General features: G+C 45.1%; 1 protein-coding gene across 1 annotated transcript in view; it reads left to right on the forward strand.

Moving 5' to 3' along the window:
- The first annotated feature begins 1,179 nt into the window (after positions 1-1,179).
- SIGLEC15 (sialic acid binding Ig like lectin 15) overlaps positions 1,180-14,783 on the forward strand; it is a 163,153-nt gene continuing 149,549 nt past the window's right edge. Inside the window, exons 1-2 of the mRNA XM_069234958.1 lie at positions 1,180-1,362; positions 8,522-8,905. Of these exons, the coding sequence (XP_069091059.1) occupies positions 1,311-1,362; positions 8,522-8,905 (436 nt within the window). The 5' untranslated portion in view covers positions 1,180-1,310. The remainder of the gene's footprint in view (positions 1,363-8,521; positions 8,906-14,783) is intronic.

The following is a 14,783-nucleotide window of genomic DNA, read 5'->3' on the forward strand; positions in this document are numbered from 1 at the left end:
TATTTAGAAAAGGGCTCAGAGCCCTGTCAACTTCACGTCAGTGTTTTTTTATTGGTTCGTGGGCTTGCCTTATAAAATCTGCTTGCTTTCATTAGTCGAAGGCAAGCATACGTCATGTCTTTTCCGGTGGCTAGCCCTCCTCGAGCGCAGTGACCAAGTACAGAAAACATGAGACTATACGCCGATGCTAGAAGATGCCAAGCAGCACGGAATTGCAGCAATCATTTACTATTAAGCATGGAATGTGTTTTGCTCAACCAGCATGCACTTTTCTTAAAGCAAATAACGCGCGGGTGGCTCAGGACAAACACCCCGAAGTTTCAATGTAAAGCCTGATCAACTAAGATAATTAGACTGTGCTTTCATCAAGAACTAATACCTAATGAAAGCAGGCACACACAATGTGGAATGTGTTACTCTCTTTCAGAAACCAGCACATTGGAAGTGTGCTGCCGTGCATAGAATACACCCAGTGCTTGGTAAACGTCTGTGTTTCTCCACACCAAGGAATTTATAAAGGAACGGTATGCTCCCACTACAAATCCCACAGTAGACAGCACACACTCGCCCATGTACCGCAGTGCGAGAATGTGTGCCTTACGAAGCAGGCTGTGTGTGGCCAGTGCAGGGAATGCCACTAGCAGTAGGCCACTCTTAGGAGATAAAGTATTGTGTTGCATTTTGCCTTTCACACACCACAGGACAGCACAGAAAATGTTGCCACTGCCTTACTAAACAAGAACTCTTAGTTAATATAGTTCTCCACTAATGTGCTTTCGAATGTTACTGAGTATTGCCCTTGTCATGCACTATGTACCACCCTCTTCTGCAACGTATTGTTCGCCTTCTAGTTTGTTTTCTGTTTCTATTCTAAGAGGTTTGCCTCAAGGTCTCCATGTGGGTTGGCAATTTAAAATTAAACATTATACATGTTGCACATACATAGGTAATGAAACAACAATCCTACTTTAGGTCTATTTAGTTCATTCAATTTGCAGGTCTCATTGTTACCGTATGAACTTCTCCAATTTCTGTGTTTTTTTTAAATAGGAGGAAAGCATTATTCACTCTGCCTTCCCTCTGTGGTGAGGATTTATGTTGTCAGACACCCATCCTCGTGAGCAAACCACAAATGTGTTAGTAATACACTGGGCGCCTTTCTAAATGCTGCCACTTCCACAGACGCCCTTTGGCACTTGGGGTTTACCATCCTTTTAAAAGAACTATCTTCCTGGCGGAGGATCATCGTGGAGTTGCAGAAATTGGTGACAGGGAGAGTATCTTTGCTCTCTGATCGCAAGGTCAACAGAATGAGAGGGCTGATTGTCTTCATAACATTGGCATCCTGTATCTTCAGGCATGGTGAGTAATGCAACGCTGCAACCTGCTGTTCTGCACACATTTAAATTCAATTCCATATTTTAGTTTTAGTCAGCCAATGGCCTGAATAGGCACTTGCCTAGTGCAGAAAAATATATGCTACTCCGAAAGTGCAGATTGTAAACCTTGATACTGGCCTGCAAAGAGTGGAACAGGATTGGGATATGTTTTAAGAGATTGCTGTACAGCCAAGGGTGTGTTTACTCATGCCGTACACAATTCATAAATCCATTTGCACATCTATGGGCAATTTACGTGTGCTAGCGGCGTGATTTTACCTGTGTAAGTTGAATTTTGCAAGTCAGAAAATGTACATTTGCACTCAGATCAATTTACTCACATGCAACTGTATGCAGGAGTAGTGGAAGGACTAGTGTGGGAACCAGAGTGAGTGGACCATGAAAATGTGGTGAACACCCTCAAGCGAGTGTGAGTATTCACAGATTTTCTGTGGTTCGTTTCTTCTCAGGATATGGCTGGAAATGTACCCTTTGCAAAAGCAGGAGTAAATGCTAATACATGGTGGGACTTGGGGGATGAAGTCTCCAAACCTGATGGGGAGCAGGGGAATGGTTTTCTCAACCGAGCAAAATATTGTCCCAGGGATCAAAAGTTAGCATACTCAAATGCACTTTTGGTAAGCATTTACTCAAGCGAGGCTGTGCACCATATATAATTACGCATATACAACTGTACCGTACCTGTCTCGATTTCACATGAGTACTCCTGGAATTCTTTTAGAGATCTCCAAGTAGAAGTATAAAACCATAGGAGTAAATTTACAAATGTGTTTGTGAATCAGGCGCACAGAGCTTATTGTTCAGACTTTGGGGGGTTTGTCTTTTCCGATGCCAGTATCTTTCTCGTTATTTTCTCAAATAAACTCTGTGTTAAAGACTATGTAGGGGGTTATGGTGGGATAACGTGCAATAATATTCTAATGTTTCCATTTGTCTTCATGGGGGATTGCATGTCTCTCTCTCCTATGCTGACTTCATAGATTTGCTATCTACAGCAAGTTTGTTAGTTTCTTCTTCGAGGCCCATCTCTACTTTCATTATAAAACTTTTGCTCTCCTATCATTAAGCAATGATTTTAGAAAGACAACCCTAGCTTTTGTCTCATATGAAAACTGATCCATCCACGAAGAATCTTATGGTAGCTGTTTCTTTTGTCCCATCATCATGACATTTACCTGCATTTCAAAGGATGCTTGCTCACCACTCCATTTGCCGAAGAGGTTTCCACGCCTCACAGTCATATTTTGCAGCAGTCATTTTCACCAGGTCCCATCTTTTATCCTGCTCCGGGATTAAATATTTACAGTACTCTGCAAAGCTTCTCACCCTTTAAGTGTTAGTTTTGACATCTCACAGCACAACATTTTACATTTAAAGAATTGTAAGGAATGTCTTATATGAGTCATAACCATGGTAAAAACACACACAGGCGCACACACAGTCAAACCATTGTCATGTGTGAGTCACGACAGACAGACCAGGGATCAATGCAGACGAAGTCCTTCTTCCCAGTCTCATCTCACCAAAGGAAACTAAAATGTCGCTCTAACCTATGAACTCATGTGTCTCTTTAGTAAATGACCACCCTTTACCTATACTTACTAGACATAGGCTCACCCACATTGCTTAATTATATTTTAACGCTTCTTCATACCACCTTTCATTCATAGTTTTGACCAATTTTTATAAAAAATGCATGTACACTCATATTTTCTTATTTCCCTTAAAGCATTGAAAACAATAACTTATTCACAACAGAAAACATCAATTAATTCTTTTCAGTGTTATCCATTACACTCATTCGTCTCCCTACACATCACTTCATATTTGAACATTTGTCATCCGTCCTATGTCTATCCCTTTGTCCCTCAACTTATGCTGCGTGTTGAGGCCTTGACACAACAGTCCATGCCGTATCTTACCATTATTCCTTTTTAGGGTTGAGCGCACAAGCGCTCCGTCCCTGTTGTAATCTCTCTTTGGGCTTTTAACCATGCCCACGTTACGGCCACCATTTTCATTGGTTCGTGGCCTTGCCTTTTAAAATCTGCTTGATTTAATTAGTGAAAGATATGCATACCTCATGCCTTTTCCGGTGTTTAGCCCTCCTGGAGCACACCGGCCAAGTACTGAAAACATACGAGGATCCATATTTTCGGCCTGATTTCTGCACTACTTTATCTGTTTATTTTCCACGCAGCGCGATCGCGCTGAGTTTTACATAGTGCAATTGCGCTTGTTTTTTTCTTTCAATTTATGTGTCAGGAAAAGCCTGGTTAAGAGTTTACAATGCTAATAGCTCAAACTCGAGCAAATGCGAGGCCTGTTGCATTGCAAATTCTTGTTCTGCATTGCAGTGAATGACAGAGCCTGTTTTCCGGGCCTGACAATGCAGTTTTTTGTTTCTCTTAAATGGTCAGTATCCTTTTCAGCCTTCGGAAGTCTATTAGGTGTGACCACAATAATCTCAGAGAGCATTACAGTATATATCCACAATGTATCACCTTTTCTTTCCCTTACCGTTTCAATATATACAGACTCCAAATCAAAACTTTTGTGGCAAACTAACTTTTTACAGGTTGTTATGAAATGGACAGTAAGGGTGAGAAGGCGTATCCAACATTTTCGGTTGATTCAAAAAGGCATTTTCAATTCGGAAGTAGTTTTATGACTATTTATTGCCAGATCTATCTCAGAAATTCACAAAAGTTGACCTTGGAGGTTCATGTCCATTTACTTTCACTTGCTATTACTCCATGGTTGAATACTATTTAGAGGGAGTAAATTCCGCCCACAAGAAGGGAAATGGGTGGATTATTTGTTGGTTGACTTGTACATTTGAATGCTCATAAACATGTCTGTTTGTGAACATTCACTAACTCCTATCCCAACCTTTCCCACCCTGCAATGATTGGATATTTACATCAATCAAATCCTGGAGTAAATCTCTTTCCTGGGTGAGGAGGATATTGGAACACCCACAAAGTTTGTTAAATGTTTGCTTTGTCAGTTTTCATACATTAGTAAGTAAATTTCACAACTGAAAATACTAAATATTATATATTACTCCAATGTTTGAATTGGTGCTGGCAGTGAGGGATAAAGTTGCTGCACTGCTTTGCGTAAAAGCGAGACAGCAGAAATAGCACCATATCTACTAAGATACGGTGCTGCTGCTCTCTCCTACTGTGTGGGTGTACCTTAGGCTACCATGCACGCACACCCCTGCATCAAAGTGCGAGGGTGTGTGTGTGATGTTTAGCATAGCCTATGTATTAGAATACCCTTCCAGTACAAAACACCACTTCTAAACATAGTTAACTTTTCCAATTATCTATGTGCGCTATGCAGTACAGCACACATATAAGGTTGGAAACGTATGCCTGACTCAAGGAGACTTAATTTATTTTTAATGCAAGGCTCTGGTTGCCAATGTTAGTAGATAGGAATTTGGATAAAAAAACACGGGTGGCTGCATCAGAATGCCAATGTACCACCCGTAGTACTCCGCCTGGATGCAAGTTAGCACAAAGTAGCACATAACCCTACTTTGCATTACTGTAGGACGCCTTTCCAGAGTAAATCCAAATACAATACTTCACACTGGTTTGCATCACTTTTGTGACACAAACCTGGTGCAAAGATTTAGTAAATCTTCCCCTTGTATTTATTTGAGTATGGGAGGAAAGACAACCTATGAGCCAAATTACACACAATACTTCTGTGGGGCATAAAATGGAGTAGATTCACTTTGCACAATTGTTTAGTGCTGGTATATCAAGGTAAACAGCAAACGAGATTTGTCTCAAAGTTAATCTACCTTCTATATGTTGAAAACTAGAACACTTAGGGACAGGTGTATGAAGAGTCTTGTATCAAAAAATAATCACAAATTGCAAAGCTATTTTCGTATGTACTATGTTAAGTCTGTTTGCAAAATCACAATTCACAGGTGATTGTAGAACTAGTACATCAGGCCCTAAATTAGCATGCTTCGTGTTATCATAGCAGTACAGGCAGTCCACAAACAGTTTGCGCCATTCATTACTGTTTTGCTAAATTATAAATGTCCTGTTTTGGATCAAAACCATCGGCGGTCCCTCCGCTATGGCTGGGGGAGCACCACCACTCCCCACCCCCATCCCCCCTTCCCGTCAGCAGCAGCAGCTGCAAATTAAAAAATAAAAACGATAATAAACAATGTGTATTTTTAAAGGGCAGGGCCACAGGGATGACAAGCAATGAGGGGAGTGGTGTGCACTCCCCTCAGTGCGCATGCGTCAAACACAGACTTGCTTGTTCTGAGTACCACTGAACTAAATAAGACAGAATTTCACACTGTATGTTGTCTTTTTTTAGAAGAGCTGTTTTTCTGGTGTTGGCAGAATATTTTATAGAGCAAAGCCAGTTAAACAGAAGATGAAATATGTTTTTAAGACCTTTAATGGTTAAACACTTTTGTTGGTGGTGATTCTCAATTTCCTGGTAACTCTCCGGAATGGAAATCAAGTTTAGTCGTCTGGCTACCCACGCGTTTCCCCTCTCGAGATAAATGCAAACATCATGGCACTTCTGCACCTGTTTAATACCCAGCGGCGGGCACCGCATAATGCAGTGGGGGGGAGAGGAGGGGAGACAAGAAAAAAAAAAAAAGCATTTACCTGGCCTCCATCCCTGCCACCTCCTGCTGCCTCACGCTCCTCTTCTCCTAGCACCAGCACTGGATCCCCAGCAATCCTATAACTGCTGCTTAGACACAGCCCTGGGGTCTGTGCAGTTTCTCCAGCCCAGGTGTTAAGCACAACCAAGCCGGAGAAACCTAAGTGTGCATGTGTGTTTGACGGCCGCAGACAGACGGCCAAACACACATACACACTAAGGTGCACTCGCCTCCCACTTCCTGTGGCCCAGCCCCGTCCCTCCCTTCATATGCTGTTGGCTGAGCTAGAAACAGAAAAATAAAACAATAGTAAACTATTGTTTTATTTTTCTGCTTCTGGCTCAGGCAGCGGGGTGACACTCCTTCACCATAGCGAAGGAGCCACCCCTTGTAATACCACGCACTACCATTCTTCTTTAGAAAAGTCTCCCTTGGCAGTCTTTTGAATTCGGGGAATTATGAGTTAAGGACCAAAACCTTGTTTCTGCTGGTTATTGCTCAAAACCTCGAGACAAATCTAAAAATATGACAAAACTGTCTGCCAGTATGTTAATACCCACTGTGTCCAGAACTTTACGTGAGTGCCAGAACCCATAGATGAAGCTACTTGAGAATTAGCATCAGTGGTTAATTTGTAAATAGCAATGTGCCAGTGCTCAAAGCTTTCCTCTGAAACTCGCCGCTGCTGTAATTAAATGTGTGACCATAGAATACTGAGGCAATGTTACCCTGAAGGCATCTTGGGCCTCTTTAATCTATTGCCACCCCTGCCACTTCATCTCACTCTTGCAGCTTTCTGCTTTCTCCCTTTTGACACTTTTACGTCTCTCTCTTCCTCCTTATTTCCCATTACTGTCTTTTGCTCGTAGTAAATGCCTGAGGAGGAAAAATAAGGGCTGTCCCCCAAAAAATAAGTGCTGGTACCCCCCAACCCCACTGGCAAGCACGGGCTCAAATTAACCTCTGATTATCATGCTTAATTCTGAAGTTGTGCTTCCCCCAGTAGAGAAAATATTTGCAGTCGTGCAGTGACTCCTATTTCTTCAATTTGTGGTGGATTGTCATTGTGTGGGCCCACAGCATGCATATTCAGCACTAGGGGCCTATTTACGAGAATGACATGCAGTGCAGCGCAGAAAGTCACCCTGCTGCTTTGAACTGCATGACAGGAAAAGGGCAGGAGTGTGTTGTATTTAAGGCAATGTGGTGCATATTTGCCTTATCCCCTGCACTGGCACCCTTCTGGCAGCCTAGAACCAACGTAGGCACCCTTGCACTGTGGTGCAAGGGTGCTTGCGTTGCATGCAGGATTGTTTTTGTGCAGGAAGGGACAGATCCTGCCCATAACTTTGGCGGTCGAATCACATAGGAGTGTGAGTCTGTAGTTCTTAGGTTGTGACTTTTCCCCCTTTTTATATATTTGGATAACTATTGACTCTTGCCATGTAGTCGGGGGCCCACCACTTGCAATGGTGTTGAAGATATTCATGAGGACAGGTGCCCATAGGGCCTGACACTCCATGAACACATCCACTGGGACCTCCTCTGGACCAGGTGCCTTGCCTCTGCTACACTCCCCAAAGCCCTCTGTACCTCAGATAGGTCAAAGCACGTAGAGTCAATATTCTGTGTGTATGTCCCTGGCCTTTGTTGTGCATAAATCCCCAGCATGGACAGTCAGTACATCCTAGGCTTGGGTAATGTATTCATACCCAGCATGCAGAGTCATTACTCAGTGTATATATGCCTGGCCTGGTTACTGCATAGATCCCTGACACACAGAGTTGACACTTTGGTTTGTATCTACTATGATTTTGCCTCAATGTTTTGTTTTGCAGCGCCAACATAAAATGTTTTTGGGCATTTTACCGATCTTTGCAAAACCACTTTGTGTAGCTTTGCATGGTTTTAGTAAATACAAAGTAAAGCAAAGCAGTACACAGAGCACAAAAACAATACTGCTTGTATTGCAGGCACTCTTGCACTGTGGTGCAAGGTGACCTGCGTTGGTGCTAGACAGAAACAGTGCGCTAGTGCAAGGCCGAGCAGAAATGCTCCATATCTCTGTAAAGATTAAGCATTTCTGCTCTCTTTTTCATGCAACACGCCACAGCAAGTTGCTTTGCTGTGTTGTGCGAAAGCATAGTAAGTCTGCTCCTTCCTGTATTCAGCCTGGTTATTGCATACATCCCAGATACTCACAGTTAATACTGGGTGACAGCCACTCAATGTTTGAAAGACTCAAGTGCCTCCTTTAATTGTTTCATTTAATTTTTAAGGGTGTACAGAAGAGGCTAAATGGTGAACCAACTCTCCAAAAATTAGTAAGGTGAGAAGTTGGATTTTCTTAATAGGGACTGTGTTAAAACTACAATCGATCCAGCCTCTTCGTGTCAGTGATAAAACTGAGGTGATGTGCTTTGTTTAGAGGAATGCACTAACCCTGCTATATTGTCCTTAGGTGCTGAGGCGAATGGCTGGTCTTTTCTGGTCCCACAAGAGGTAACAGGAGTCGTGGGTAAAATGGCGACATTGTTGTGCACATTCACTCACCCGCACAAGAACTACAACGGCTCGATGGCCGTCATCTGGAGGATCAAGGAGCCATACAACGGCACAGTTATCTTCAAGTGCGTCACTCACAGCTCCCACGACTCCTGCAAGACAACACTCAGCTTCAAGAACAAGTTCAAGCTGCTGGGCAATCCCAGGACCAACAATGCCTCCATCAGGATTGACAGTCTGACGTGGAGCGACGAAGACAGATACTTTTGCCGCATTGAGCTCTCCACAGATCGTCACGACAAATATGAGACTAAAACTGGAACAAGACTGAATCTAGTGGGTAAGAGGCAAAAAAATGGAAATGCAATCATCACTGTTATGCTGTGACTTTGCAGCTTTGTGTTCAAGGCCCAAGGGAGATTTTTTAAAAGTTACCACACTCTCTAATTGAGTAAATTATATTTTTTGGGAGTAAAAAATTAGGGGCATATTTATGAAAAGTCGTGCCTAGTGCAGCACCACTTTTCTGGCGTCCCTTAGCGCCCCCCTAACGCCCCATGGTAGCGCCGTATTTATAATACGGTGCATCATGGCGGTAGTTAGGGTGACTAGCGTCATAATTTCTGACGCTAGTCTGGCGCTTTGTAGGACTAACATCACAAATGATGGCGCAGAGCACCCAGAGACCTATTGTAATCAGTGGGAGCCTCTTTTTAACGCCTGCACTTAGCAGTCATTAAAAAATGCTGATAAAAATGGGCCAAAGGAATCTTGTAGATTCCCTTGCCCCATTTTTACAGCCCCCCAGCACCAGAATGCCCCCTTTGCATACATAATGCATGGCGCAGGCATAATGTGGAGCAAGGTGTTACAAAGTGGTACAATGCAAGCATTGTGCCACTTTCTAAATATGGTGCGTGAGAAATGCCACCTTAACGCCACATTTGCGTCTAAATAAATGCGTAAATTTAGCACAAGGTGGCGCTCGGGGCTCATAAATATGCCCCTAAATGTGTTTCCCAACAGGAGTCTTACTAGATATGTACAAATAATATTTTGAACTTCATATTCTAAGTAGCTTTGGAATGACCTACACTCTTCAAGTGTCTTGCATGATAAAAATTAAAAGGTATATTTTTACCTTCAAGGCCCACTACTGAGCAGAGTGCTTCCTTGTTCACAAAGCTGGTACTATGGGTAGGGTTACTGGTATTATGCAATTTTGCAGCTGCGGCAGTTTTCACATAATTATGGATTTGCTGCTTTTGCCAAATAATACATCACGTGCTACATAATCTGTAGATTTCAACAAACAAAATTATTTCTAGCTAAATTGATCAGAAAACGCAGCAGGATGTGTTGCTGCACAGCAGGAGGACATTCGTAAAAGCTGACGGTCACTTTTCAGTTTCTTATTTCTGTCTTTGGGTGTTAATCTGGTACTAAAGAGGTTGGAACCTTTACCCAGACAGTATTAACGTGTAAAAATGAAGTAATACTATTACAAAATGTGCTGCTTTAGCTGCATAGTGTGCCTTTTCCTGCCACATAATTAAGTCACCTGTGCTGCATAAATTGCTCCTCCACTGTCTATATTTCCAGTGGCTTTGAGTATGAGTCAGTGACAGACCTATTTCTTCCTTTTGTGCATGATGTGAATATTAGCCTCATTTTGGAGAGTAACGCAGTCTTTTGCACCCCAAACGCCCTTGGTGTCCATATTCAAAGACATCAGAACAACTTGCCACCATGGCTCATGGTTCCTCAGTTATACAATGTATGATATTTTAGAGACACCTTGACTTGACCGATTTTCTTTATTCATAAAAGGTGGTCCAGGTGGTCATCTATTATAAGCACATAGACGTAACTTAGGTGAACAAAACTACAGTTAAACAATAGTAAATTAACATCCTTATTCATAGACTTGGGACCCTTGGGATTGTAGCACTTTCGATGAAAGTATTATACAGTTCGGTTGTGGTGAGTGGGTCTGTTAGCTCTGAGCATCCTCAACTTTTTGAGTATCCCCAAATATTTAGCAGATAGTTTTCCGCAACACACTCACATATATTACAAGGATTTCAGCAATGATGTGTAAAGCAACACCTGGTGTACTGCAAAAGCATTATTATGCAAACTTCTTCCTCAACTTAAATAATACACATTGTTGAAAGAGGAACCAAAAGATCCTTCCTGAAACTAAGTAAAAGAGCTCCTTTCTTTCCCTATCTTGCAAAGCTTACACTATTTTTAGAGCATGAGTGAAGGCAAAGGTCGGGGCCTTGGCTATTAGTTATTTTAAGCCCCAATCACATATTTATCACCCCACAATTGTAAGTCACTGATACACTCTGTCATTCAGGATCTATGGGGTTTTACCTGCACATCGGAATATTGACATTTCATTGATGCAGTAGTGTGAAAGGAATCTGCACTCTATTGGCCTGATTTACAAATTGCACTTCGAGTAAGTTTACTAGTTTTTGGAATTCAAAAACTGTATGTTTGCACTACACATGGCCAACCACTGGTACTGCAACCTCCATTATTGTCTATGGGAGAGTGTTGCAGTGCCAGTGGTTGGCCATATGCAGTGCTGGACTTACACTTTTCTTTTAATACATTAGTAACTTGCACTCGGAGTTTGTGAATACCGGAAAATGGTAAACTTACTCAAAAGTGTGATTTATCTTTGTGAATCAGGCCCTATATTATTCACATTCTTCACTTTAGATGTCTCAGTGTTTGGCAGTGAGAACCTCAGTCACTCAAGGCCAAATGTTCTTACCTAGGCCATGAGAAGGCTCCCTCACTGCTGTGACCAGGCCTTAAATAAAAGCAAGCACTGACGTGAACAAGAAGGTGGTTCCAAAACCTGGTGCCCCTGCTAAGGAATCCTGCCCACGCCCCAACTGAGAGCGGCCCTGGCCTTGGTGCTTGACACCTATGACTCCTGTCCTTGCTTAGTCATGCAAAAGCAGTGGCCTCTGATGGCAAGAAGGCAATCAAATATTCTGCAGTAGCATAGCCAGTATGTCATTGGAACAAGAGCAACGAAGGAATTGAACCCCCAGGCTGTTGTTTGAATTATAAAATACAACAATAATCAGGTTTTGATGGACTCTTCAGACCGTTGGGCCCCAGGGCCACTGAACCTACCGCATCAGTAAAAGCTAAGCCCCTGACATTCTGGAATCTTTTGGCAGCTGACCCAATGTAGTCCATCTCTCCACAGGGCCTGCTCCTCTTCCCAGGGAAGCATACCTGCCTATACCTGCCCAAAGTGTGCCTGTGGAGTGTGTGTGTGTTGGGGAGGTGGGACTCACACCCACAAAACATCCAAGACTTCATACATCACCAAGGCCCTGCACATCAGGCCTCACACACTGCCCCTGCAAAGACTACAGTTTCTCATGACATTTCCCCAGCACCAATACAAATTGCTTTGCCTCCATGCACACCACATTGGCTCCATATACCGCATTTGTCCCACACCACACTGATATTATCCTAGACTCTGCCCTTTCCCAGTAACTGCAAAAACTTCATCTATTCATAGTGACCTACTGATCTACCCACCCATATGCAGACTCACCCTAGGGTAGGTTGCTTCCCCCGCCGCTGCAGCTCCACCTGCCCAGGCTCCTGCCACCTCCTAGCAAACCGTAAGTACTCCCTGCGCTCCCCCCTGTCCAGCCCCTCGTTACTCACCTCTGTCTTCTGAGCTCTCTCTCTTCCAAATTCTCTTCGTACCTCTGTTGTCCTCTCTCTGTCCATTTTCCTTCGTTTTCTGCTCTCCCTCTGCACTCCATTTTCCTTCGTTTTCTGCTCTCCCTCTGCACTCCATTTTCCTTCGTTTTCTGCCCTTCCTCTGGTGTCCATTTCCTTCGTTTTCACCTCTTCCTCTGTAGCCCATTCTCCTTCGTTTTCTGCTCTCCCTCTGCACTCCATTTTCCTTCGTTTTCTGCTCTCCCTCTGCACTCCATTTTCCTTTGTTTCCTGCTCTCCCTCTGCACTCCATTTTCCTTCGCTTTCTGCTCTCCCTCTGCACTCCATTTTCCTTCGTTTTCTGCCCTTCCTCTGGTGTCCATTTCCTTCGTTTTCACCTCTTCCTCTGTAGCCCATTCTCCTTCACTTTCTGCTCTCCCTCTGCACTCCATTTTCCTTTGTTTTCTGCTCTCCCTCTGCACTCCATTTTCCTTCGTTTTCTGCTCTCCCTCTGCACTCCATTTTCCTTCGCTTTCTGCTCTCCCTCTGCACTCCATTTTCCTTCTTTTACTGCTCTTCCTCTGGTGTCCATTTCCTTAGTGTTCTGCTCTTCCTCTCTAGTCCATTTCCTTAGTGTTCAGCTCTTCCTCTGGTGTCCATTTCTTTAGTATTCTGCTCTTCCTCTGTAGTCCATTTTTCCTCCTCCTTCTCCGCTCTCTCTCTCGTCCATTCTTCTTCGCTTCCCCTCTTGCCCTTGCTCCTCGTTTTTCGCCTCCTTCTCCTGTGGTTTTTCCTCTTTTTCACACTTTCCCTTCCTTCTCTTCTTTCCCTTCTATCTGACCCCCGCCCCCGCCCTCTGCTTTCCCGCCGCCACCCCCTTGCGGTCCCGCCCCCCCTGCTCCCTTTCGTCGCCCCCCCTCCCGCCTCCCGCCCCCGGCTGACCCCTCCTCCCCCCCTCCTCCCTCTTATGGTGGCCGCTGTGCGGGCGCGCCGCTGGCGCGCCAAAGGCAAGCCCGTCTGCGCCTGGACCGCCCCCAGCGCCACGACCCCTGGCCCCCAGCACTCCCAAACCCCGCAGCACCGCTAGGACCCCGCCTCCCTCCACGCACTCAACCCGGGACGTTCTACAACATGCTTCCAAGCCAACCCGAAACGCACTCATGGACCCTTCGCATGTCTTACCTGCAAGCATACCTTCCACCGCGACTGCACCCCGCCCGCCAGCCCACGCACCAATAACCACCTGAAATGCATCCTCATCAACGCACGCTCCGTCCACAAGCACGCCATTGAACTATGGGACCTCCTGGACTCTACCGCACCGGACGTCGCCTTCATCACTGGGACCTGGATGAACGCCTCCTCGGTCCCCGACATCGCCATAGCCATCCCCGACGGCTACAAGATCGCCAGGAGAGACCGCACCAACCAAGTCGGAGGAGGACTCGCCATCATATTCAAGAACTCCATCAACGTCACCACCTCCACCGAAGACACCCCCCTCGCCGCCGAACACATGCACTTCCAGATCCACACCGACCCCAGGACCACCCTCAGAGGAACTCTCATCTACAGACCCCCTGGACCATGCGCTCTCTTCAGCGAATCCATCACAGACTTCATCTCCCCGCACGCCCTAGCCTCGCCGGACTACATCCTCCTCGGAGACCTCAACTTCCACCTGGAGCAGAACAACGACACCAACACCACCACCCTTCTCGACAACCTCGGTCTCAAGCAACTGGTGAACACCCCCACCCACATCGCCGGACACACGCTCGACCCCATCTTCTCCGCCAGCAACCACGTATCCTTCAGCCACTCCTCCGTAATACACTGGACTGACCACAGATGTGTCCACTTCACCTTCAGACGCAAGACTCTCCACCTTCGCACACAACCCATCTCACGCAGACATTGGAACAAAATCTCCACTGAGCAGCTACTCTCCACTCTCAGCCACAACCAACCTACCATCACCACCGATGCCAACAACGCAGCCCTCAGCCTCACACAATGGATCACCAACTGCGCTGACAACCTCGCACCCCTCAGACGCCTCCCAAGACAGACCAACACCAGGAAACCTCAATGGTTCACAGACGCCCTCAAGGAATCCAAAAAAAACTGCTGTATCCTCGAGAAAACCTGGCGTAAAGACCACACCGTAGAAAACATGTCTGCCCTCAAAATCGCCACCCGCGAACAACATCAGCTGATCCGCGCCACCAAAAGAACATCCTTCAAAGACAGACTGGACAAGAACACTCACAACAGCAAGGAACTCTTCAACATCGTCAAAGAGCTCTCCAATCCCAACGCCAGCTCCAACTCCATCACGCCCTCACAAGAACTCTGCAGCTCCTTCGCTACCTTCTTCCATCGAAAGATCACCAACCTATACGACAGCTTCGGTCCACAGACCCAGCCAACCACCACAGAACCCACAGCACCAGCCATCACCCTCAACGCCTGGACACACATCAGCGCGGAAGAGACCAAAACTA

This window comes from Pleurodeles waltl, chromosome 1_1, assembly GCF_031143425.1.
Source record: "Pleurodeles waltl isolate 20211129_DDA chromosome 1_1, aPleWal1.hap1.20221129, whole genome shotgun sequence".
Taxonomy (NCBI): Eukaryota; Metazoa; Chordata; class Amphibia; order Caudata; family Salamandridae; genus Pleurodeles; species Pleurodeles waltl.